Source organism: Ranitomeya variabilis, chromosome 4 (genome assembly GCF_051348905.1).
Source record: "Ranitomeya variabilis isolate aRanVar5 chromosome 4, aRanVar5.hap1, whole genome shotgun sequence".
NCBI lineage: Eukaryota > Metazoa > Chordata > Amphibia > Anura > Dendrobatidae > Ranitomeya > Ranitomeya variabilis.
Window position 1 is genome coordinate 764697979 of NC_135235.1, and position 27991 is coordinate 764725969.

Below are 27991 nucleotides of genomic sequence, written 5' to 3' on the forward strand. Positions count from 1 at the left end.
GCAGTGTGATTACATTAGACGACACTGTGAGGTGGGATCTCGGGCAGCGTGGCCGCTGCCAGCCTGACACCTAAATGATGTCAGAAGATGGGCAGCGCTAAGTGTGCATGGCCAAGGGATAACATAACAGCGCAGGCTCTGGGACAGCTTCAAACAACACTGAGGAGGCGGCGCACGGCACCAAGGGGGTAGGAATGATGGCTGTGCTGCGTCCCATTACGAAGGAAAGTCCCACCTCCGGGACTGTTTCACGGTATCAGGGGACACATTTTATAAGTGTTTAGTTCTGTGTTTGCAAGGAGCATAATTAAAAGAGCCACCTTTTCCTTTTGCATCCTTAGTGCTGCACAAGATGGCTCTTTCAGCTACAAACGCCTTGGGGGGTTAAAGGTTCCATTTTAACTTGCTCCAATCAGGCTTCGGCCTACACTCTGTTCCTCTGCTCCTCCTGCTGTCCCTGGGCTCTAACACCGCTAGTTGGTGCCTGGAAGTGCTGTCCGCACAGTCAGCAGTCGCTCCTCTGTTATTGGGGTTCAGTAACGTCAGCTGTTCCCCAGCTGTGTGTGCGGCAATACCTCCAATCTGCTCCTCCTGCTGTCCCTGGGCTCTAACACCGCTAGTTGGTGCCTGGAAGTGCTGTCCGCACAGTCAACAGTCGCTCCTCTGTTATTGGGGTTCAGTAACGTCAGCTGTTCCGCAGCTGTGTGTGCGGCAATACCTCCAATCTGCTCCTCCTGCTGTCCCTGGGCTCTAACACCGCCAGTTGGTGCCTGGAAGTGCTGGCTACAGTTAACACTTGCTGCCATGTTATTGGGGTTCAGTAATGTCAGCTGCTTCCCTGCTGTGTATCCGGCAACGTGTCATGCGACCGCCACGCTGGCACTTACAGACATTTACATGCCTCCAGTGCAGGCTTCGGCCTACACTCTGCTCCTCCTGCTGTCCCTGGGCTCCAACACTGCTGGTTGCTGCCCGAAAGTGCTGTTTGCACAGAGCCAAACACCTCGCCAATGTGTTAGTGGGGTTCAGTCACGCCTACTGCTCCCCTGCTGTGTATCCGGCAACGTGTCATGTGACGGCCACGCTGGCACAACTAAAATTTAAGTGAACCTGCCCCTCCCCCAGGCATTTGTTACTGAAAGAGCCACCTTGTGCAGCAGTAATGCTGCACAAGGAAAAGGTGCCTATTTTCGTTGTGCTCCTTGCACACGCTGAACCTAACACTTATGAAATGTGTCTCCTCACACCGTTAAACCGTCCCGGAGGTGGGACTTTCCTTTGTTATGTGACGCAGCACAGCCGTCATTCCTACCCCCTTGGTGCCGTGCGCCGCCTCCTCAGCGTTGTTTGATTCTGTCACGGACCCTGCGCAGTGAATATCCTCGCCTCTCACTCCCCTCCTTCCAGCTTCTTCAGACTGTGCGGCATCAGCTGATCCCTAATAGCATGCCATGGCCGTGACGCCGCACAGTCTGAAGAACCCGGAGGGAGGGGAGTGAGAGGCGAGGATATGCACTGCGCATGCCCATGGATCCCAGGCCCGCAGTGGGATTACATTAGACGACACTCGGGGGGATCTCGGGCAGCGTGGCCGCACAGGCGCTGCCAGCCTGACACCTAAATGATGTCAGAAGACGGGCAGCGCTAAGTGTGCATGGCCAAGGGATAACATAACAGCGCAGGCTCCGGGACAGATTCAAACAACGCTGAGGGGGCGGCGCACGGCACCAAGGGGGTAGGAATGACTGCTGTGCTGCGTCACATTACAAAGGAAAGTCCCACCTCCGGGACGGTTTTACGGTGTGAGGGGACACATTTCATAAGTGTGTAGTTCAGCGTTTGCAAGGAGCATAATTAAAGGGAACCTGTCACCACGTTTTTGGAAGATGGGATAAAAATAACGTTAAATAGGGGCAGAGGTGGGCGTTACATTAGTGTGTGTGTTATGCGTTTATTACCCACCTAAGTTGCCGAAATAACTTTGCAAAGTCTCCGTTTTCGCCTGTCAATCAGGCTGGTCAGGTCGCATGGGCGTTGTCTTCCCCCAGATTTGGCGTAGTTTTCCGTTGGTGGCGTAGTGGTGTGCGCATGCCCAAAGTCCGGAATCCTCTTCCAGGGGATTTAAAATAGCGCGGTGTTCGTTATTGCATTGGTGATCGGTGGGCGCGGCCATCTTCCTTTGGCCGCGCGTGCGCAGAAGCGGCGCTCTGCTGGCCGCGGCTTCAGGAAAATGGCCGCCGCGATATCCATCTGCGCACGCGCGGCATCCCGCGGCCATTTTCCTGAAGCCGCGGCCAGCAGAGCGCCGCTTCTGCGCACGCGCGGCCAAAGGAAGATGGCCGCGCCCACCGATCACCAATGCAATAACGAACACCGCGCTATTTTAAATCCCCTGGAAGAGGATTCCGGACTTTGGGCATGCGCACACCACTACGCCACCAACGGAAAACTACGCCAAATCTGGGTGAAGACACCACGCCCATGTGACCTGACCAGCCTGATTGACAGGCGAAAATGGAGACTTTGCAAAGTTATTTCGGCAACTTAGGTGGGTAATAAACGCATAACACACACACTAATGTAACGCCCACCTCTGCCCCTATTTAACGCTATTTTTATCCCATCTTCCAAAAACGTGGTGACAGGTTCCCTTTAAAAGAGCCACCTTTTCCTTTTGCAGCATTAGTGCTGTACAAGATGGCTCATTCAGCAACAAAAGCCTGGGGGGGGGGGTTAAAGGTTCCCTTTCAACTTGCTCCAGTGCAGGCTTCGGCCTACACTCAGCTCCTCCTGCAGACCCTGGGCTCTAACACCGCCAGTTGGTGCCCGGAAGTGCTGGCTGCACAGAGAAAAACACCCGCCAATGTGTCAGTGGGGTTCAGCAACGCCAGCTGTTCCCCTGCTGTGTAGCCGGCATCGTGTCCTGCAAACGCCATGCAGACACAAAGCTGCCGCCAGTGCAGGCTTCGGCCTACACTCTGCTCCCCCTGCTGACCCTTTGCTCCAACACCGCTAGTTGGGGCTCTAGGAAGACAAGCTTGAATAGGTCCCCATCCTGGTTCCAGTACCGTCAGCTGGTTCCGGGTAGAGCCTTTGGCTTAGGTGCCTCCTTCTGGGTAACCGGGTTCCAGTAACGTCAGCTGGTCCTCGGTAGTTCCATTGGCTCTTGGACCTTCGGCTACCCATCCGGGTTCCAGTACCGTCAGCTGGTTCTCGGCAGTGTCTTTTGCTCTTGTACCTTCTGCTCCCCATCCTGGTTCCAGTACCGTTAGCTGGTTCCGGGCAGAGCCTTTGGCTTAGGTGCCTCCTTCTGGGTATCCGAGTTCCACCAACGTCAGGTGGTCCTTGGTAGTGCTTTCAGGCACGGGTACCTCCTGCTTAGTAACCAGGTTCCAGTAACGTCATTCCATTGGCTCTTGGACCTTCGGGTAGCCATCAGAGTTCCAGTTCCATCAGCTGGTTCTCGGCATTTTCTCAGCCTTCTTGTACCTTCTGCTACATTTTCTCAGCCTTCTTGTATCTTCTGCTACATTTCCAAAGACGACGACCCGGAAGACCACCCCTAAGATGACAACGACACCAGAGACGACAACCACTGAGATGACGACGACCCTGGAGACGATGACCCTGAAGACCACCCCGATGACGACGACGACCCCGGAGACGACGACCCTGGAGACTACGACGACATGGAAGACCGAGAAGCAGAAGAACAAGAGGCTGCAGAACAAAGAGCAGAAGGACATTACGCATAACACTAAACATCAGAGCAAAAGATATTATCTAAATTATGAGCAGAAGAAGACTAAGCAGTGTATGGGGGTGAGTCCGTTCCTCCTCGTGGTGCCCCTGGATAAAGCCTGCTGCTGCAGGCCAAACTGAATGCAGACAAATGTAACTGTTTTGTGACAGGCAGAACGGAAGGTGTAATCTTCAAACTTTTATAGATGACTACAGGAATGCCTGTCATAAATAAGAATATGATGAAGAAGTAGAATATGAAGAAGAATAATAGTTGAATAAAAAGAATATGAAGAATGTAACAAAAAAAGAATAGGAAGAAGATGAATAAGGTGAAGAAGTTGATGTCAAAGATGCTGCTGCTGAGGATGATGAAGAAGAAAGTGTGGGAGAAGTAAAAAAAAAGGTGAAAGGCATGGAAGTAGTGAAACATCAATATCTGACAAAATTAAAAAAATCTTAACATAGTCAATATCTTTCTAACTCAGAACGTCTTAAAAAAAAAATTAATTCCTGCTATTCTATTTGATTGGGCTAAACCTCTATACCTTTAATGTCTCCGCCTCCTCCCCCAATACATCCTACATTATTCTTAGTTGTTTTCCTTCATGTAGAATGAACCTACAAGGAAAGAAAGGGTTTATTTTAATTCCGATATTTTCATCCCATTGACTTGCATTGGGATCGGGGATCGGTATTGGCGAGATCCGATATTTTGCCGGTATCGGCCAATCCAATCCGATACCGATACTTTCCGATATCGGAAGGTATTGCTCAACACTAGTCACTACACCAACAGATGAATTCGCAGTGGGGTGTCATTTCCAAAATGGGGTCACTTCAGGGGGGATTCTTCTGTTATGGCACTTTTGAGAGCCGCTTAGTGCCAGAACAACAGAATCTCCCCTGAAGTGACCCCATTTTGGAAATAACACCCCTCTGGTTTTTCATCTATGGATATAGTGACCATTATCACTACATGGATGATTTCCAGAAACATGTAGTGGAAGTTTTAGAGCAAAATTGTCATTGTAGTGCCCAATATATTGTGCCCAGCTTGTGTCTCTGGAGACATCCCCCCCCCCACCTACCCCCGGAAATTGTTAAGTCCGCTCTACTCAGATGTGTCTGTCACTAAATAAACCAAATGCTTGACTGTCAAAACAGTCTAAAAACGTGGTTCTGTGTGGAAGATTGTAAATCAGTCATGGAGGCATAAGGCCGGCAATGATGGGCATTGTGGGCAATAATAGCGGGTATCATGCCTCATTCCTCTCTTGGAACATACACGACATCTTCTCTGGGGGTTCTTTCTAGTTTCAATTGCTGGAATGAGTGCAATAAAATGTCGCTCAGTGAGTTTTCTGACATCTTCAGATTCTAAAGGATTGGCGGGGACAACATTTTCAAAAACAAGATATTCAATTACCTTTTCCTGATAAGTGTGGATCGAGCTCAGGATAAAAATATATTTATCCTTATACTTAAGAGCAAGCAGCTCTCCATTGTGTAAAGCCCTGTCTGCTCCTTTCAGAACTTTTTGCTGACCAATGATTGTGGAAACCCCTGACAGTTTTTGCGACTGGTCCCACAAGCCCCCATGTTATGTTCAACCAGACTTTTAAATGGGGATACGCTGGTGTAGTGGTTGTCAACATACAGATTGTAGCCTTTTTGTAATAATGGAGTTATCAGCTCCCAAACTGTTTTTCCAGATGTCCCCAGATAAGTAGGGCATCCTGGTGAGTTCAGTTGCTATCTTTCTTTCATAAATTAAAAAGCTGATGTGTATCCTGTTGAACTGTCGCACATATTTTAGAGCTTTATTCTGAACCTTGCCCTGTTAGAAGGAATAAATTGCTTGAGGTGCAGTCTTCCTTTGAATTTTACAAGAAACGCATCAATGGAAATGTTTTCTGTTGTGGTGTAAAGCTTTAAGAATTTTTCTGTCAAGTCTTCGATGATGGGTCTGATTTTGAATAGTCTGTCATGTTCTGGGGCATTTCTGGGCAGGCATTGACTCTTGTTGTTAAAATGCCAAAATCTCATGAGCATTTCATAACGGGTCCTAGGAAGAACGGCAGAAAACATTGGGGTGGCTTGAACAGGACCAATAGGACCGAATGCTCATTTTTTTTTTAAAAAGCCCCATAGCGAATATAAGTCCTAAAAATGTAATAGGATCTTGGATTCTGGCTGATGAATTGGGACGCATATACATTTATTTGTAGGACAGTATGCTCCAGCAAGCTAATAGAAAACTCTGAAGTGACCAAGTTATTGGGGAGAGAGTTGAGAAAAGCCTACTTCTTTAGCCTGACTCTAACTTTAGAATAAACCCTAACATTAGCCTAACAGTAACCCTAACTATAGCACTAACCCTAACCTGCCTTCTCTGTTTTTTTACTTTATAACAAGATCACTGACTGACACAGCTGTTGCCAGCAGCACTTCTAACACTGTTTCTCCTCTAATCCCTCACTGACAGGAGATCTGAGGAGAAACAGCGTTTTTATCAGGCAGATCGCCCGGGAAAGTTGGTTGCTACAACAAACTTTCATAGTGATTTGTCTCATTGGCTGGTGTGATGCTGATGTCATCAGGACCTGAACCAATCAGGTCGGGGGTCACAGGAACTGTTGTGCGCCGGAATCCCCTCGTTATAAGGTACGTGGGGGTCCGATGAGCACAAAACCACCGACTGTAGACAAACGGTAGCTAAATGTCGGCGCTAGCAGGGCTTTGTGCAGCGCCACCGTTTATCTACGGTTGGTGATCACAAAGCGGTTAAGTTAAGGTACCATAGTTTCTGTCCAGGCCTATTTCATGAGTTTTATTTATTTTTTTAAATCTGTGAAAACCTGGTTGAAAAGCAATGTCTGACTTTAATTTGTTCATTTTCATAGATCTCTTATTACTTTTGTCAGATTCAAGTTATTTCTGTGACCATTGTGGGTTTTTCAGTCATTAAACAAGGGGTACCAAGAATTTTGACAAAGTGTGTAGGAGGAGTGAATATTTTGACTCTGTCACGATATGGTATGAAATATCATATAAGTTTAGTTTCGTAGCTCAACCCCCCCCCCTCCCATTACTTCAGAGTTTAGCTTTCCTTCTCAGAGAGTGTGGGAGTTTTATTGAAGAACAGAATTTACGACCGGCATAGCTGCATTGGAAAGCTTTGCCAGCTTAAACTGGTAGAGAAGCTTCCAGAATCCATGAAAGTCCTTTGTTCTGTTTTTGTAAGATATTAGGCAAACCATTTAAGTTAAGAACACGAAAATATATTTTCTTAATCTCCCTTGGTGGATCTATCCATCACTCTAAACACGGGCTTCTAACTCCATCTGGTAAAGAAGTAGGGATTTCTCTGTAAATATGCATCACAGATAAGACATATTTGATCTCATTAGAATGCCCACGTTAATCCGAGATGAATGCTGGGTTTATGACTATGACATGTTTTGTAGTGGAGTTATAGAAAGTAGGCAAATTTAAGGTTGAATTACTAAGACTGGAGAGGTAGGACGGACTGGGTAAACCAACCCCTTCTGTGATGTCACCGGCTGCAGGTTTTAAGTTTCTGGCAGGCTTCCAGCAGACACTTCTTGTCTTTTTCCTGGAGAGCCCCGAGCAAGTCCAATGCACTGGGACATATGGGAGCTCCACTAGCCTGGTTGCTTGCAATGCTCTGAGAACATGTGAGTGTTATCTTTTCTCCTGTAATCCCTTTATGTTATAATTACCTTGTACATATTTGCAATTGTCTCTTTTGTAACATCCTTATAAAATATTTTTGATAAAACACTGCCTAAATTTTATGGGGTATAATATTTAATGCTAGTTCATTCTCCATGCTCTAAAATGTACCCTGTCTCTTGAAGGGAATTACGCTACTGTGTTGGGTTAGCTTCGGACCCGTTTAATCGAAGCTGGTGGCAGCAGTACCGTGTGCACTGTGCCTTTGGGGGTTGTTGTAGCGACTGCGGCATTAATAATTATTGTTCCCGCCTGAGCGGGAGTAGTTTATCGCGTCGCTGCAGCGTGCCCAATAGCCAGTACATAGCAGGCTGCCTGCCTGGCGACTAATTACCCAGGGTGCAGTACCTAATCTGACCTGAGAGTAAGGGGGCGCCAGAGAGCTGCAAGTGTTAAGTGGAACTGTAATCGGGATATATATGAATCCCTGCAGTTTGTGGTATATTGAAGAGCAGTGGGATACCTAAAATAAGCCCCTGCTGTAAACTAAGAGGTCAATAGCCTTGTGTGTGTTGTTTTATCACATTGTGGAGTGGAGGGATAACTAAGATAAGCCCCCCTGCACATGTGATAGCCGTCTGCTGGCCTAAAGTCACCCCGATCCGTGACGTAGGGGTGACGGTCACGGTGTGGATCCCTGACATTGGTGGAAGCGGTCAGGGGTTCGTGACAGACTCCACAGCCATTTTCCAGAAATTAAAACTCAGTGGATGTTGGAGAGTGAAAATTACACATTTGCCATTTTATTACCCAGCACAGATTGTGCTCCAGGAGAGACACACCACAAATTAAGTGGATTCTTCTCACTATATAATATTGCTAAATACAGGGATCCTAAATGTTGTTTGAGCACACTGCAAGACTCAGAAGTGAGAGCAGATTTTGCTGGATTGATTTATAGAAACTCTGTTGCTTTTCAACAGCCTTTGAGCCACTAATAATGTGGAAACCTCTGTTTTTCCGTTGACAGATGATGGACCTGAGTGGGGACTTGTTTTTTGTGAGATGAGAATTGGTATTTTTGCCTACATAACATTGATTGGTTTCTTTTTATTCGATATATGGAATGCAGAATGAACAAACAGTTCAACACAACGCACTACTGGTTCATCCAACAAGGTTTTCTATTAGACTGTGAATAGTCATTGTCTTCGTAAATAAAGTTGTACATAGCTTGCCATTTGTATGGACAGTTTAAGCAGAAATGTTCAATAATATAAAACTCAAGGATATTGTGTTAAAAAAAATTGTTTATCTTAACAGATGACTGTACCAGGAGATCAGAGGGACAGTTGACATCTTCAATGTTTAAATCTGATGATCTTGAGATCCTACAAGATACAGCTGAAGTGATTGCTGTTTCTCCAGATATATCATCATCAATTCACACCAAAGATCTGTCATCTGATCCTATGAAACAGGTCCCATCTTCTGATTCATTACTGACTGCTAAGGAAAATCAAAGTCACAAAAGAGGCAACAAAAAACAAACTGCTCCTAAAGCAAGGAAGTCATTTTCATGTTCAGAATGTGGGAAATGTTTTAACCACAAATCCCAATTGGTTACTCACCATAGAACTCACACAGGGGAGAAGCCTTTTTCATGTTCAGAATGTGGGAAAAGTTTTAAAACGAAAGGGTATCTTGTTATTCACCAGAGAATTCACACAGGGGAGAAGCCTTTTTCCTGTTCAGAATGTGGGAAAAGTTTTAAAACGAAAGGGTATCTTGTTATTCACCAGAGAATTCACACAGGGGAGAAGCCTTTTTCCTGTTCAGAATGTGGGAAATGTTTTACACATAAATTTTATCTTGTTAGTCACCAGAGAACCCACACGGGGGAGAAGCCTTTTTCTTGTTCAGAATGTGGGAAATGTTTTAACCAGGAAAGGAATCTTGTTAGTCACCAGAGAACTCACACAGGGAAGAAGCCTTTTTCGTGTTCAGAATGTGGGAAATGCTTTAACCGGAAAAGGAATCTTGTTATTCACCAGAGAACGCACACAGGGAAGAAGCCTTTTTCCTGCTCAGAATGTGGGAAATGTTTTAAGCATAAAGGGTATCTTGTTATGCACCAAAGAACCCACACAGGGGAATATCTTTTTTCCTGTTCAGAATGTGGGAAATGTTTTATCCAGAAAGCAGATTTAGTTACACACCAGAGAACCCACACAGGGGAGAAGCCTTTTTCATGTTCAGAATGTGGGAAAAGTTTTAAACAGAAAGGGTATCTTGATATTCACTGGAGAACCCACACAGGGGAGAAACCTTTTTCCTGTTCAGAATGTGGGAAATGTTTTATCAAGAAAGCAGATTTAGTTACACACCAGAGAACCCACACAGGGGAGAAGCCTTTTTCATGTTCAGAATGTGGGAAAAGTTTTAAACAGAAAGGGTATCTTGATATTCACTGGAGAACCCACACAGGGGAGAAACCTTTTTCCTGTTCAGAATGTGGGAAATGTTTTACCCAGAAAGCAGATTTGGTTACTCACCAGAGAAGCCACACAGGGGAGAAACCTTTTTCCTGTTCAGAATGTGGGAAATGTTTTATCAAAAAATCAGACTTAGTTAGGCACCATAGAACTCACACAGGGGAGAAGCCTTTTTCCTGTTCAGATTGTGGGAAATGTTTTAAACAGAAAGGGTATCTTGCTAGACATCAGAGCAGTCACACAGAGGAGAAGCCTTTTTCATTTTCTTAATGTGGGAAATATTTTTATTGAAAATCAACTGTTAATAAACATCAGATGTCACATAGGGGAGAAGCCTTTTTTATGTTCATAATGTTGGAATAGTTTTAACCAAAATTGAATCTTCTTAAATGGGTTCTCTTGTCATTCCTCGTGTCTGCTGACAAAAGGGTAAAACTAAACTTTATTAATTCCAAATGTAAAACTATAACGATAATTCACCCCTTGAAGGTTAGTCAGTAGATGACTAATAGAAAAAACATGTACCTCACAGTTCAGTATATAGGGTGAGGTGACATATACACACTCACTCTCCAAGCCTCTTATTTCTATGTGTTTCATCATCCTCACCAAAGGCGACTCAACAGGAGACTATTTAATATTGACCTACATTCAAGAGAGACTAGACAAAAAAAAAAAAAGTCATGTATCATGTTATTCGAAACAGTCAGAAAACTAGCCACATATTGGCAGATCCCAGACCTCAAGCTATATACTTCGTAAGTTTATAAGCCACTGCAGTGTCCGGAATAGATAGTATGTAAAAATACAGTACAGTATAATTCTTATGTTTTTTCTCCTATGGGGACTGCCCCAGTTTGGTATTATAAAAATCACCAAGGAACACCAAAACCACATATTGAGGGGGAGAAATAGAAAATGTAGAATATATATTATAACCACTGTATTCAATATTTAAATCACCCCATGTGGCAACCTTTAGAACAGGACACATAAATTTAACTGAAGCAAAATTCCCATAGGGAGAAAGATGTACAAGTCCTTTTAATAAAATGCCATCAATCTTTATTAGAAATCTTAAAATTCATAGAAAAGACAAAAAGGTGTGTGGAAGTTTACAAAATTGAAGCAAACATAACCATGGGACACCCACCCCCACCAGTAAACCCTGTAGGGGGCCAGAGCTAATCAATGTATACCAACGCCATAAGGAGCTAATTGGCTACACTCACTTCAGCCAAGGTACCTCATAGGTATCCACAAAAAAATGGACATTCACCAAATATACTCACAATTATGTGACAAAATCAGTCCACTGAGGTTACTAGCAATGTGCAAACACCTATATGGCCAATCAGTAGCTCCTACCTCCCTAACACGCCTCATATTGAGAGCAGTAAATAATACTTACAGAGAGCAAGTGCACCGTAATTGTGGGAAACCAGGGGGGTGAGTGCCCGCCCCAACGCGCGTTTCGGTCCGTCCTTCGTCAGGGGGCACTCACCTCCCCGGGTCCCGTGCTTTAAATAACCCAGCGTTACCAATCCTGAATTGCAGCAGTCACCCGGATGTGATGTCACTGTCCGGAAGTGACGCGTGCGTCACCATAGCTACGGCAACGCCAGGGCGCATCGGCGTCATACAGCACCGCGCATGCGCGATGCCGCATATAGACACCGATTGCACCCGGGAGACAGCCGATGCAATGGGACCGCGCGTCAGACAGGGGCATAAACACCGGTAACTACGAACTTTTTTCACATTGCAGGGCCGTAATATAAACAAGTATATGGTTTTATCCTACTCTAAAGACATTATACCATAATAATAACAGTACTTAGCAGAACAAAGACCATATTATTTATCAATAGATATTCAAAGGCTGTATATATGATAAAATAAGTCCCAAGCAAGTAGCAATATACAATCAATGCGACTTCTCCTGCAACTTGAAAAACGCAGTTATCCAGAAGGTGTATAGTCCAAACGCCACCCCGTATTCAGAGGATGATGTATCACTTAGTCATATCTCATATCCGGATGTCACTCCAAGTTCAGAAGAAGTGTATAACTTTATAGCTGGGAACACTGCACGGAACCCCGGGAAATAACAATTGTTAAAAACAATATTTAAAATTTTTTTTTTTTTTTTTTTAAACAATTAACAATTTTTTGAAGGATACGGGGGAGCTCCTCCGCAGGGTTGATGGGTTACATCTTGACAGTGATGCGATGCTGGTGACAGCAGATGTAGAATCTCTGTACACCAGCATACGCCATACAGATGGGCTTGGTGCTGTACGGTTCTTCTTAGAGACATCAACTCTCCCGCAAGGTATAAATAAATTGGTATTGGAATTTGCACTTACGCACAATTTTTTTGTTTTTAAGGGGTCCTTTTTCCTGCAGCTCCAGGGAACGGCCATGGGGGCGTCCTTTGCGCCCGCCTACGCTGGCCTGTTCCTGGGGCTGTGGGAAAGGGACCTTTTCCTGTCAGATCGGGTGGAGTCAATGTGCCGCGTCCTATCCTGGACGCGGTACATTGACGACATCCTATTTATCTGGCAGGGCTCCATTGGAGCATTGGATACATTTTTTATCCAATTGAACAACAATGATCAAAATATCTTCCTCACATACTCTAGTAGTAGTGAGGCGATCGAATTTCTCGATGTCAAACTGAGGAGGGACGCCAACGATGAGATACAAACAAATATTTTTCGTAAAAAAACGTCGACGAATGTGTTATTACATGCCTCCTCCTCACACCCCAGCCACATCATACGTTCAGTACCAACTGGGCAATTTTTAAGATTGCGCAGATTGTGTTCTACTGAACAGGACTTTTTCCGACAAGCCGAGGATCTAAGAATTAGATTGGTGGACAGGGGTTATAGTGGGAGAATGATAAAGCGTGCATTCAATAGAGCTAAACACTCCTCTAGGGATGATCTTTTATATAAAAACCGCAATAGGGAAAATAGTGAGGTGGTTCGATTTGTTACCAACTATCATTCCCAGTTCCCCATGCTCAGAAAAATATTGGAGAAATCATGGCATATTCTGAGAGCTGACTCAGTTCTTGCCAGATTTCTGCCCGAGAGGGCTGCCATCACTGCCAGAAGGTCACGTAATCTTCGCGATATGCTGGTTCGTAGCCATTATGAAGATAATAGACCGAGAACCTTTTTGGATACTGTGGCCGCGAGGGGTGGATGTGTCCCCTGTGGTCATTGTGTGGCGTGCCCAAACATTGATCGGTGTAATACGTTTTCAGACGCAGGGAATACGCATACATATACCATCAAAAAGAGGATTTCCTGCGTAAGTGAAAATGTGATTTATTATGCAACGTGCCCCTGCACTAAAATTTATGTTGGCCTGACTACCAGGCAATTTAAAGTGCGGGTGAGAGAGCACGTTCGGGGCATTGCCGCAGCTGTGACCTGTGAGGGCACATCCACCCTTAAAACAATACCACGCCATTTCAAACAATATCACGGCTGTGATGGTACCCTCTTAAGATTTAGAGGCATTGACATGGTGGAGCTGGGAATCAGGAGGGGCGATATTCCTAAGAAATTAGCCCAGTTAGAGTCCAGATGGATCTGGACGCTGGGCACTCTATACCCCGCTGGTCTAAACGAAAATTTGAGTTATGCGCCATTCCTATGATCATAAGTCTGAGCATCTTACCAAGGGTTGCTTTCAAGGTTGTTGTTAATTGTTTTTAAATTTGTTTAAATATTGTTTTTAACAATTGTTATTTCCCGGTGTTCCGTGCAGTGTTCCCAGCTATAAAGTTATACACTTCTTCTGAACTTGGAGTGACATCCGGATATGAGATATGACTAAGTGATACATCATCCTCTGAATACGGGGTGGCGTTTGGACTATACACCTTCTGGATAACTGCGTTTTTCAAGTTGCAGGAGAAGTCGCATTGATTGTATATTGCTACTTGCTTGGGACTTATTTTATCATATATACAGCCTTTGAATATCTATTGATAAATAATATGGTCTTTGTTCTGCTAAGTACTGTTATTATTATGGTATAATGTCTTTAGAGTAGGATAAGACCATATACTTGTTTATATTACGGCCCTGCAATGTGAAAAAAGTTCGTAGTTACCGGTGTTTATGCCCCTGTCTGACGCGCGGTCCCATTGCATCGGCTGTCTCCCGGGTGCAATCGGTGTCTATATGCGGCATCGCGCATGCGCGGTGCTGTATGACGCCGATGCGCCCTGGCGTTGCCGTAGCTATGGTGACGCGCGCGTCACTTCCGGACAGTGACGTCACATCCGGGTGACTGCCGCAATTCAGGATTGGTAACGCTGGGTTATTTAAAGCACGGGACCCGGGGAGGTGAGTGCCCCCTGACGAAGGACAGACCGAAACGCGCGTTGGGGCGGGCACTCACCCCCCTGGTTTCCCACAATTACGGTGCACTTGCTCTCTGTAAGTATTATTTACCGCTCTCAATATGAGGCGTGTTAGGGAGGTAGGAGCTACTGATTGGCCGTATAGGTGTTTGCACATTGCTAGTAACCTCAGTGGACTGATTTTGTCACATAATTGTGAGTATATTTGGTGAATGTCCATTTTTTTGTGGATACCTATGAGGTACCTTGGCTGAAGTGAGTGTAGCCAATTAGCTCCTTATGGCGTTGGTATACATTGATTAGCTCTGGCCCCCTACAGGGTTTACTGGTGGGGGTGGGTGTCCCATGGTTATGTTTGCTTCAATTTTGTAAACTTCCACACACCTTTTTGTCTTTTCTATGAATTTTAAGATTTCTAATAAAGATTGATTGCATTTTATTAAAAGGACTTGTACATCTTTTTCCCTATGGGAATTTTGCCCCAGTTTGGTATTGTAACAGCTGTTAATTAGTAGTGCAGACAAATTGTCCTGGACTAAACTCCGTTTTCAGACGACCCAATATGTACCACTCAGGGAAAACTTACCTGCTCCAAATATCAATAGCAGCTTTTAACTAATGGCCATGCTGCGGTCTGTCAAGGAATGCAATATCGTTATAAAGGCTAGGGATGTGTGCAATCATAAGACATGAGAAGGACAGGACAGCAGCCATTTTACATCATGGCTCCATTACGAGGGACACGGATCTATCTTTCCATAGGAAAACAACCTAGGGGTTTTCAGCCTTGGTTGCAGGAATACAGATCTGCTCCATTGACCATCATTGAACCATGGATACGTTTGGAAAAGCCAGGTTCCAAGAAATGAAGAAAGGGACGCACTAATCGTTGGTATGAAAAATAATAATTGCGGGGTGCACTACCTAGTCCAAATATAACAATATGCAACAACTGGAGAGAAAGCTTGGACTAATTGGGTATGCACAACCACAGCAAATATAAAAGTATAACAAACTTTTATTATCACCTCACAGTATATATAAAAGCACTTAAAACATGATACAAAAGATCAATACATAAATCACACCCCAAGCAAAAAACTCCCCATTAGTGCAACATAAGCATGCCAGATAGCAAACAATATACGGTTGCATAATAAGATCTGTGTGCATCAGAATACCAGCCCTAAACATGGATAATACCTGATCAGGCAGACAATCTGTATATCCCAAGCTCCTGGGTGTATACTATCACAAATCATTGAAACAAACAGAGCTCCGTTATTATCAAATATATACAACCTGAAGAGCCTTGTATAGCGGATTCAAAGTCCCAGATTCCCTGTTCCTAGAATGATGGAGAGAACCGGGTGGCTAGTAGAAGCGCACAGATGCATGGAATACTACGCTCAAAAGCGCAGATCCCCCAGAGGGGGAAAGGGGAGAAAAGAGGAGAAAGAACCGGGTATAATAACCCTTGAAATGGAGGGGGTGTGGGAAGAGCAGGCCCCACACGTATCGCTGCCGCAGCAGCTTCGTCAGGGGAAGTGGCCAAGAAGGTATAAAGGCGGAAGTAAGCCTGGCGTCCATAAATGTACACTGCGCATGCGCACACCGCGATTCCGCCTTTATACCAGTCCATGTAGACATAGTACCGGCCTCCCCTTCGGAGCATTCCAATTTCGGACCCAGCGGTATGTAAATAAATGATTATGATTTATGTTTATATTTAACCGGGCTGTTTTCACCTCTTGGCGCTTGGGATATACAGATTGTCTGCCTGATCAGGTATTATCGATGTTTAGGGCTGGTATTCTGATGCACACAGGTCTTATTATGCAACCGTATATTGTTTGCTATCTGGCATGCTTATGTTGCACTAATGGGGAGTTTTTTGCTTGGGGTGTGATTTATGTATTGATCTTTTGTATCATGTTTTAAGTGCTTTTATATATACTGTGAGGTGATAATAAAGGTTTGTTATACTTTTATATTTGCTGTGGTTGTGCATACCCAATTAGTCCAAGCTTTCTCTCCAGTTGTTGGAAAAGCCAGGTTGTGATCCTCAGATCAACTGGCCTTGTACCTTGTATGGACACAATGGACTGTCATCTTCCTACGCTTGTCGTTATCTCTTGTCTGTGTGCGTGCCACAGGTGGAGTAACCAACCTTGGAATATGCAGCTAAGTTGTGATCCTCGTATCAACTGGCCTTGTATGGACTGGCATCTTCCTACACTTGTCGTTACCTCCTCTGTGTGCATACCACAGGTGAGGTAGTGACCCTGGAAGATCTGTAGTAACAGCTGCTATTTTCCTGGTGAGTCAGCGGAAGGGCGAGACTCTGTAATGTTTAACATCTTGGGTACTGTGCTGTGACTGTTCTGTGTTATCTGCCTATTTTGTGGTACAATAAAGCATTGCCACACAGTTTTACTGTCACCCTGTGTTGCCTGAGTAGCGTTTTGCCCATGTTTAAAGGAGAGCAGGAGTTTGGCGAGATGATCCCTGGGTTCATGCCTTTTCGGCTAGCGGGCGGCGCTCATAGCAATCCAGCAGTGACAACCATAGATTTCCAATGGAGACCTCTGGTTGTCATGCCAACCCATCGGTAACCTGCGATCATGTGACGGGGTCACTGATGAGCTGGATTTCCGGTGCACTTGCTGACATGTGCCAGAAAAGATGTGCTTCAGCGCTCGAGCCAACATCAAAGGGAGGGAGTCATACATCTGCGTACATTTACGCCTGATGTCAGAAATGGGTTAAAAGGGAGTTTCACACTAGCGTTCAGCAGGGCTGCGAATGAAAGCCTTCTAACTCTGTGAAGTCCCTCCCACTGCCGCTCCTCTTCCTTCAGCTTCGCCTACATCTGCATGCTTCCTGCATACCCTATCTTTAACATTTGGTACGCAGGCCATGCAGATGTACAGTTGGGCAAAAAAGTATTTAGTCAGTCAGCAATAGTGCAAGTTCCACCACTTAAAAAGATGAGAGGCGTCTGTAATTTACATCATAGGTAGACCTCAACTATGGGAGACAAACTGAGAAAAAAAAATCCAGAAAATCACATTGTCTGTTTTTTTATCATTTTATTTGCATTTGATGGTGGAAAATAAGTATTTGGTCAGAAACAAACAATCAAGATTTCTGGCTCTCACAGACCTGTAACTTCTTCTTTAAGAGTCTCCTCTTTCCTCCACTCATTACCTGTAGTAATGGCACCTGTTTAAACTTGTTATCAGTATAAAAAGACACCTGTGCACAACCTCAAACAGTCTGACTCCAAACTCCACTATGGTGAAGACCAAAGAGCTGTCAAAGGACACCAGAAACAAAATTGTAGCCCTGCACCAGGCTGGGAAGACTGAATCTGCAATAGCCAACCAGCTTGGAGTGAAGAAATCAACAGTGGGAGCAATAATTAGAAAATGGAAGACATACAAGACCACTGATAATCTCCCTCGATCTGGGGCTCCACGCAAAATCCCACCCCGTGGGGTCAGAATGATCACAAGAACGGTGAGCAAAAATCCCAGAACCACGCGGGGGGACCTAGTGAATGAACTGCAGAGAGCTGGGACCAATGTAACAAGGCCTACCATAAGTAACACACTACGCCACCATGGACTCAGATCCTGCAGTGCCAGACGTGTCCCACTGCTTAAGCCAGTACATGTCCGGGCCCGTCTGAAGTTTGCTAGAGAGCATTTGGATGAGCCAGAGGAGTTTTGGGAGAATGTCCTATGGTCTGATGAAACCAAACTGGAACTGTTTGGTAGAAACACAACTTGTCGTGTTTGGAGGAAAAAGAATACTGAGTTGCATCCATCAAACACAATACCTACTGTAAAGCATGGTGGTGGAAACATCATGCTTTGGGGCTGTTTCTCTGCAAAGGGGCCAGGACGACTGATCCGGGTACATGAAAGAATGAATGGGGCCATGTATCGTGAGATTTTGAGTGCAAACCTCCTTCCATCAGCAAGGGCATTGAAGATGAAACGTGGCTGGGTCTTTCAACATGACAATGATCCAAAGCACACCGCCAGGGCAACGAAGGAGTGGCTTCGTAAGAAGCATTTCAAGGTCCTGGAGTGGCCTAGCCAGTCTCCAGATCTCAACCCTATAGAAAACCTTTGGAGGGAGTTGAAAGTCCGTGTTGCCAAGCGAAAAGCCAAAAACATCACTGCTCTAGAGGAGATCTGCATGGAGGAATGGGCCAACATACCAACAACAGTGTGTGGCAACCTTGTGAAGACTTACAGAAAACGTTTGACCTCTGTCATTGCCAACAAAGGATATATTACAAAGTATTGAGATGAAATTTTGTTTCTGACCAAATACTTATTTTCCACCATCAAATGCAAATAAAATGATAAAAAAGACAATGTGATTTTCTGGATTTTTGATGTAAATTACAGACGCCTCATCTTTTTAAGTGGTGGAACTTGCACTATTGCTGACTGACTAAATACTTTTTTGCCCCACTGTATGCGGATGCTTCTGCATGTATCGTTTTGAAGCTGCGCCGACCGCAACATGTGGAGTTTGATGCAGGTCAGCGCAGCATCAAGACGACACATGCGGAGGCATCCGCATACATCTGCATGGCCTGCGTACCCAATGTTAAAATTAGGGTATGTAGGATGCATACAGATGTTAGGCGGTGTCATGAATCCCACCGTGCTGACACCAATATGTCATGAATCCCTCCGGATATGTCAGGGATCCCACCACTCTGTAAAGGTTTACGGGGAAGATACCTTTATCATCCCCACCACTCACACCAATTTGTCATGAACCAGGGTTGTTTGGTTGCCCCTTGTTCCTTCTGAAGGGGATTTATCTATATCCCACTTCCCAGTTCAGCTTTGAAACTTGCAGCTCTCTTGGCACCCCCCTTAACCTCAGGTCAGTCAGGGTACTGCATCTAGGGTAATTAGTCACCAGAAGGGCTGCCTGCTATGTATTGGTTATTGGGCATGCTGCAATGAGGGCGATATAACTACTCCCACACAGGCGGGAATAATAATTATCAATGATATGCCCTTGTCGTGACATCACTGAGTGGGCTGAGTTATGAAATGCACTCTTCTTTCCACTCTTTACGTTTTGGCTTCACCAAACAAAGACATTCCTGGGGGAAGGGAGGGGGGAACGAGTGGCTTGAATTCCAATTTGCTGCCAGCAGAGAAGGGAGGTCAAACATGCAGCGGATGACTGTTCTCTTTTCTTGGATGTGGCAGAGCTCAGTGCGTGATAATAGACAATCCACTAACTCATGTTCCTGACACCTCCCCTTTGGTAGGGCAGCACGGTGGCTCAGTGGATAGCACTGCAACCTTGCAGCGCTGGAGTCCTGTGTTCTAATCCCACCTTGGACAATATCTGCAAGGAGTTTGTATGTTCTCCCCGTGTTTGCGTGGGTTTCCTTTGGGTACTCCAGTTTCCTCTCACATTCCAAAGACATACTTATAGGGAATTTAGATTGTGAGCCCCATCGGGGACAGTGATGATAATGTGTGCAAAACTAAAGCACTACGGAATATGTTAGCGCTATATAAAAATAAAGATTATTATTATTATTATTGGACTGCGCTACGGAGGCAGGACCTCCCGGTACATTTCCATGCGCACCCTGGCAGGTTCTCCCAAGCGGGACAACCCATCTGCATTGCTATGTTCCCTGCCCATTTTGTGTGTGACTGTAAAGCCGAAATGGGCAGGGAGCATAGCAATGCAGATTACAGCCCTACCTGTGCTGGTGCACCTTCACTGTGATGACTGACCAGCACCCTCTGCGCTGGCTACAAGCGTAGCAACCTTCCTTTGGTTCCACACATGGCTTGTAGCCAGCGCAGAGGGTGGTGGTCCGTCATCACAGTGAAGGTGCACCAGCACAGGTAGGGCTGTAAACGTTGTAGGGTCCAGACTATGGCCAGGCACTCCTTCTCGATGGTGGAATAGGCCACTTCCCTCAGCAGAAGCTTCCAGCTCAGGTACAAGATGGGGTGGCCATGGTTCCCCGAGTTGACCTGGCTGAACACAGCACCGAGGGCAAACTCGCTGGCTTCAGTCTGCACCAAGAACGGTCGACTGCTGTCAACTGCTTTCAACACAGGAGCATTACACAGGGCTGTTTTCAACGCCTAGAAGGCCCCCTCACAGCTGTTGGTCCAGTCGACTATGTGGGGTAGCTTCTTCCTGGTGAGGTCCGTCAAGGGTTTTGCCAGGCTACTATAGTTCTGTACGATGGACCTATAGTACCTTGCAGTGCCCAAGAAGGACATCACCTGTTTCTTGGTCCTGAGGTGGGCCAGGACACGATCGCATCCACTTTCCCAGGCTCTGACTTTATGAACTTCCCACCTATTCGGTGCCCAGGTAATGGACCTCTCTCATGCCCATCTGGCACTTTCCCAGCTTGATGGTCAGACCGGCTCAGTGAATTTGCCTGAGAACCTCCTGCTGATGCTGCAGGTGTTCATCCCAGGAGGAACTGAAGATATTATTCAGGTACACCACCATGTACTTCTCCAGTCCCTGAAGCAGGTGCTTGACCATCCGCTGGAAAGTGGCAGAGGAACTCTTCTTGCCGAAGGGCATGACCATGGACCCGTACCGTCCGAAGAGGCTGACTTCTCCTGCACCTCGGGGCTCGGGAATCTGTCAGTATCCTCAATTCAGATTCATTATGGTTGGATATTTTGTGCCAGCTGACAGCTCAAGTAGTTCCTCGATGTGCGGCATTGGGTGCGCGTCAGAGGCTGTGATGGCGTTGAGCCCCCTGTAGTCCACGCTGAACCCCGTGGTTCGATCCTTTGGCACGAGAACTACAGGTGAGGCCCACGTGCTCTTTGACCGTTGAATCACCCCCAGCTGTAACATTTCATCGATCTCCTGGTGCATAGTCTGCTGCACCTAGTCGGAGATCTGATATGGTGTTCGCCGGAGTGGGGCATGATTCCTGGTGTCCACCTCGTGGACCGCTAACATGGTCCTTCCAGGTTGGTTGGAGAACATGGCCCGGAAGGATTCCAGCGTGGTCCGCAACTGCAACCGCTGAGGTTCGGTTAACAAGGCGCTTACCTCCACGTCCTCAATGGACCCACCAGCCTTGGCTTTTGCCAGCATGTCCAGGAGGGGGTCTACCTCCCTGTCTTCGGGCAGGCTGCAAACCGGTAGGACGCAAGCTTCACATTCGTGATGAGCCGTCATCATGTTGACATGAAAGGCCTTTCGCCTACCCCGAACGTGGTCAAGCGTGACCACGTAGGTGACCGGGTTGAGCTGTTGGTGGATGACGTTCGAGCCTTTCCAGGCTGCCTGAAGCTTATCCTTTGGTACGTGACCAGCACCCACACCTTTAGAACCATGTGGTAGGTCCGCTCCCAGGGTGTTCTGGTCGTACCAGTGCTTCTGATCAGCCTGAGCCTGTGTCATGTTGTCATGCACCAACTTAGTCAAGGTCTGCATTTTGTCACAAAAGCGCATGACACTCCACTATGGACACTTCAGAAGGGTTTGACTCCTCTTCCCAGGATTCCCTTACCAACCCAAGGGGTCACCGGAGTCGCCTGCCGTACAGGAGCTCGAACGGGGAGAACCCCGTTGAGGCCTTCAGAACCTTTCGGTAAGCGAATAGCAGGTGTGGGAGGTCATGCTCCCAGTCATGTCCTTGCGTAGCATCTGTTTGAGGATACCATTGAAGCGCTCACACAAGCCATTTATCTGTGGGTGATACGCACTCGATACCAGACGCTTCATCTGCATTCTCTTACAGAGAGCCTCCATTAGGCGAGACATGAATTGGGTCCCTTGATCGGTAAGCATCTCCCTGGGCAATCCTACACGTAAAAAGATAGCCAACAGTGCATCCGCCACCTTATCTGCCCTAGTTGAGGACAGAGCCACTGCCTTTGGGTACCGGATAGCGTAGCCTACCACAGTGAGGACATAATGCTTTCCAGAGCTGCTGGGGACGGCCAGTGGGCCCACAATGTCCACCACGATCCTCTGGAAAAGCTCCTCAATCACTGGCAAAGGGATTAGGGGAGCCTTCCCCACTCTTTGGCAGGTGATACAGGAGCAGCAGTAGTTTGTTACATCTGTCCCCATCTTGGGCCAATAGAAGTGTTGAGACAGCCGGGCCTTAGTTTTGCTCATCCCCAAGTGTCCAGCGAGCGGGATCTCGTGGGCAATCCGCAACAACTCACTCCTTGAATTGGTGCAGGACGACCAGCTGTCTTTCCCTCAACCACTCCTTTTGCTGTTTTCCAGGTACTATCTCCCGGTACAACCTCACTCGTTCCCAGAACACCCTCTCCTTATCAGTCACGGAGGTGGGCGTCTCGGCAAGGTGTATCAAATTCTCCAGGCTCGCATCTGAGTGCAGAGCGGCCTGGAAATCCTGGCTAGTGGCAGCCAGAAGCGACATCAGGGTCCCTTCCCCACGGAAACCCTCTGGGACCTGCTCTGGTTCAGTCACACCTGTGACTGAGGAGGGTCCAGAAGGCAGAACGTTATCTGCGTTCCGGGCACTCTGACTGTGTGTGACAGCAGCTACGTAGGCTGTCTCCCCGGGAATCTCCACAGACCCATCAGCCAACGCTGCTATGGGTACTACCTCTGTTGTGGGTGCTGATGGTTAGGAGCACCCGGAATGACCTGATGGCTAGGAGCACCCGGAATGACCTGATGGTTAAACTACACAGGACAAACTCTGGGAAGTGGGAGCTCTGCTGACCGCAACCCCTAATCCTATCAAACACACTAGAAATAGCTGTGGAGCGTACCTGTCTCTGCCTAGACGCCTCTTCACAGCCTAAGAGCTAACTACCCCTAGAGATAGAAAATAAAGCCTACCTTGCCTCAGAGAAATTCCCCAAAGGAAAAGGCAGCCCCCCACAAATATTGACTGTGAGTTAAGAAGGAAGTCACAAACACAGAAATGAAACAGGTTTCAGCAAAGGAGGCCAGACTTACTAAACAGACTGAGGATAGAAAAAATAACTTTGCGGTCAGCACAAAAAACTACAAAAGACCACGCAGAGTGTGCAAAAAGACCCCCGCACCGACTCACGGTGCGGAGGTGCCACTCTGCATCCCAGAGCTTCCAGCTAGCGAGGCAAAATCATGATATTAAGCTGGACAAGAAAACATGAACAACAAATTAACTAGCAGGGACTTAGCTTCTGCTGGAGTAGACAGGTCACCAGAGAGATCCAAGAGAGAACTGAACCAGTACTAGAACATTGACAGCTGGCATGGAGTAACGATCTGAGTGGAGTTAAATAGAGAAGCCAGCCTAAGAATAACCTAGGTCACCTGTGAGAGGAACCTCAGAACCAGCAGCTCCACTCACAGCCACCAGAGGGAGTCCATGGACAGAACTCGCCGAAGTACCATTCATGACCACAGGAAGGAGTTCGATAACAATTCACAACATACCTCCCCATCCACCCCCAACATCCCAGGAGCAGTGCTACTTATGGAGCAGTTACCTTTCTCTGGGGCACTGGTCACTTGCACGGCATCACCTTCCTCACGGTTCCCATGCATATCCCCATTTCCCATAGCACCATCGATGCTGATTCCTCAGCCATCCCACCCCGCAGAGTGACAAGGCTGAGCACTCCTGCACCTGTGAACACATCATTCTTCGGACACAAATAGATAGCAGGTAACACGTGCACATTTTCAACATTAGCATTATTGGTATTACCCTCGGCATTTTCAGAAAAATGATTGACAGGTACATCATTAATCGGTAAAGCATTGTCAGGTAACACATGTAATTTCTCATTGCTATCATCAGCATTCGATCGGGGAGGGGAGTCAGGGACATAGTATGCAACCATCCTCCCCAAATCAATCCCTTATAAAACAACAGTGGGCAAGTTATCGGACAGCTCCACTTCCTTCACCGCGCTCCCGGCACCCCAATCTATATACACCTGGGTCAATGACAAGGGACAGCGGATGCCCCCAATCCCGGTGACAGTCAGGGTTTTCCTTGGAATGGTTTCTTCAGGGTCTGCCAGTTCAGGTCAGATAAGGGTTTGTTCAGCCCCGGTGTCCTTGAGGCCAGTAGCGACATGGTACCCCCACGGTGAAGTGCTGCACGTTGACACACACCCAACCGCCCCACCCACCAAAAGAACTGCATTAGGCCCTGGGGCCTTGGCTGGGGGATTCTTCTGCTACTATGGACAGTAGGTTCTGATTTGACCAGTCCACTTGCAGAAAAACACTGTTGAGGGTAGGTGGTAGGTCTGATGCTGTTGTGTTATGATCCTTAGTGGTTGAGGATCACAAATTACTCCAGCTAAGTAACAAACATAGGACAAGTTCTAGGGAGGTGGCAAACTGGACTGACCGCAAAACTGAACCTATCCAAACACACTAGAGGTAGCCGGTGAACGTGCCTAAAAATCCTAGACATCTCGAGCCAGCCTGAGGAACTAACTACCCCTAGAGAGAAAGAAAGACCTCTCTTGCCTCCAGAGAAATAATCCCCAAAGATATAGAAGCCCCCAACAAATAATAACGGTGAGGTAAGAGGAAGGCACATACACAGGGGTGAAAGCAGATTCAGCAAATGAGGCCCACTAATACTAGATAGCAGAAAATAGAAAAGGGGTCTGTGCGGTGAGTAAAAAACCCTTACAAAATATCCACACTGAGATCTCAAGAACCCCCGCACCAACTAACGGTGTGGGGGGAGAAACTCAGTCCCCTAGAGCAACCAGCAAGCGAGGAGATCACATTTTAGCAAGCTGGACAAGAAACATGATGAATGCTGATAATTAAAAAATGAACAAACAAAAACTTAGCTTGTCTTGGAGAGACTGGGAGCAAGGTAGTCACAAGGAATCTGAAGAGCACTGAATACATTGTTAGCAGGCAAGGAACTGAGTATCCAGGTGAGCTAAATAGGAAACCAACCAAGGATAACGAACCAGCTGATGCAGCCAACCTGCAGAAAGACAACACTACACAGTACCGCTTGTGACCACTAGAGGGAGCCTAAAAATAGAGTTCACAACAGTACCCCCCCTTGAGGAGGGTCACCGAACCCTCATCGAGACCCCCAGGGCGATCAGGATGAGCCGCGTGGAAGGCACGAACCAAATCGGCCGCATGAACATCAGAGGTGACAACCCAGGAATTATCCTCCTGACCATAGCCCTTCAACTTAACCAAATACTGAAGCCTCCGTCTAGATACGAGAATCCAAAATCTTCTCCACCACGTACTCTAATTCGCCCTCGACCAGCACCGGAGCAGGAGGCTCAACAGAAGGAACCACAGGTACCACATACCTCCGCAACAAAGACCTATGGAACACATTATGAATGGCAAACGATGCTGGGAGATCCAAACGAAAAGACACCGGGTTAAGGATTTCCAAGATCTTTTAAGGACCGATGAAGCGAGGCTTGAATTTAGGAGAGGAGACCTTCATAGGAACATACCGAGAAGACAGCCACACCAAATCCCCAACACGAAGTCGGGGACCCACACCGCGGCGGCGGTTGGCAAAGCGCTGAGCCTTCTCCTGTGACAACCTCAAATTGTCCACCACATGGTTCCAAATCTGCTGCAACCTATCCACCACAGAATCCACCCCAGGACAGTCAGAAGACTCAACCTGACCCAAGGAAAAACAAGGATGGAAACCAGAATTGCAGAAAAAAGGCGAAACCAAAGTAGCAGAACTAGCCCGATTATTAAGGGCAAACTCGGCCAATGGCAAAAAAGTCACCCAATCATCCTGATCAGCAGAAACAAAACATCTCAAATAAGTTTCCAACGTCTGATTAGTTCGCTCGGTTTGGCCATTAGTCTGAGGATGGAAGGCCGACGAAAAAGACAAATCAATGCCCATCTTAGCACAAAAAGTCCGCCAAAACCTGGACACAAACTGGGATCCTCTATCAGACTCAATATTTTCAGGAATGCCGTGCAAGCGAACCACGTTCTGAAAAAATAGAGGAACCAAATCGGAGGAGGAAGGCAACTTAGGCAAGGGCACCAAATGGACCATCTTGGAAAAACGATCACACACCACCAAGATGACAGACATTTTCTGAGATACTGGAAGATCCGAAATAAAATCCATGGCAATGTGCGTCCAAGGCCTTTTCGGGACAGGCAAAGGCAAAAGCAAACCGCTGGCACGAGAACAGCAAGGCTTAGCCCGAGCACAAATCCCACAAGACTGCACAAAGGAACGCACATCCCGCGACAAGGAAGGCCACCAGAAGGACCTAGCCACCAAATCTCTGGTACCAAAAATCCCAGGATGACCCGTCAACACCGAAGAATGAACCTCGGAAATAACTCTGCTGGTCCATCTATCCGGGACAAACAGTCTCTCTGGTGGACAACGGTCAGGTCTATCCTCCTGAAATTTCTGCAGCACTCGTCGCAAATCTGGGGAAATGGCAGACAAAATCACTCCCTCTCTGAGAATACCAGCCGGCTCAGAAACTCCCGGAGAGTCAGGCACAAAGCTCCTAGAAAGTGCATCAGCCTTCACGTTCTTCGAACCAGGCAGGTATGAGACCACGAAGTTGAAACAGGAGAAAAACAACGACCAACGAGCCTGTCTAGGATTCAGGCGCTTGGCAGATTCGAGGTAAATCAGGTTTTTGTGATCAGTCAAGACCACCACACGATGTTTAGCTCCTTCGAGCCAATGTCGCCACTCCTCAAATGCCCACTTCATAGCCAACAACTCCCGATTACCAACATCATAATTCCGCTCGGCAGGCGAAAACTTTCTTGAAAAGAAAGCACATGGCTTCATCACAGAGCCATCAGAGCTTCTCTGTGACAAAACAGCCCCTGCTCCAATCTCAGAAGCATCAACCTCGACCTGGAAGGGGAGAGAGACATCTGGCTGACATAAGACTGGAGCTGAAGAAAACCGGTGCTTCAGCTCCCGAAAGGCCTCCACGGCCGCAGGAGACCAATTAGTCACATCAGAACCCTTCTTGGTCAAATCCGTCAAAGGTTTAACCACGCTAGAGAAATTAGCGATGAAACGACGGTAAAAATTAGCAAAACCCAAGAACTTCTGAAGACTCTTAACAGACGTAGGCTGAGTCCAGTCACAAATAGCCTGGACCTTGACTGGGTCCATCTCCACAGTAGAAGGAGAAAAAATAAAACCCAAAAAGGAGACCTTCTGTACTCCGAAGAGGCATTTTGAGCCCTTCACAAATAAAGCATTAGCACGCAGGACCTGAAACACCATCCTGACCTGCTTCACATGGGACTCCCAATCATCAGAAAAGACCAAAATGTCATCCAGATAAACAATCATAAATTTATCCAGATATTCTCGGAAGATGTCATGCATGAAGGACTGAAACACAGAAGGAGCATTAGAGAGTCCAAAAGGCATCACTAAGTACTCAAAATGGCCTTCGGGCGTATTAAATGCTGTTTTCCATTCATCTCCCTGCTTAATGCGCACAAGGTTATACGCACCACGGAGATCTATCTTGGTGAACCAACTGGCACCCTTAATCCGAGCAAACAAATCAGACAATAATGGCAAAGGATACTGAAATTTGACTGTGATTTTATTCAGAAGACGATAATCTATACAAGGTCTCAAAGAACCGTACTTCTTGGCCACAAAAAAAAATCCTGC

At 46.6% G+C, this 27991-nt stretch overlaps 1 protein-coding gene across 1 annotated transcript in view; it reads left to right on the forward strand.

Annotated features, from left to right (window-relative positions):
- LOC143766866 (uncharacterized) overlaps nt 1-10988 on the forward strand; it is a 54522-nt gene extending 43534 nt beyond the window's left edge. The window contains exon 7 of the mRNA XM_077254860.1: nt 8764-10988. Within this exon, the coding sequence (XP_077110975.1) occupies nt 8764-10205 (1442 nt within the window). The 3' untranslated portion in view covers nt 10206-10988. The remainder of the gene's footprint in view (nt 1-8763) is intronic.
- The last annotated feature ends 17003 nt before the right edge of the window (nt 10989-27991 follow it).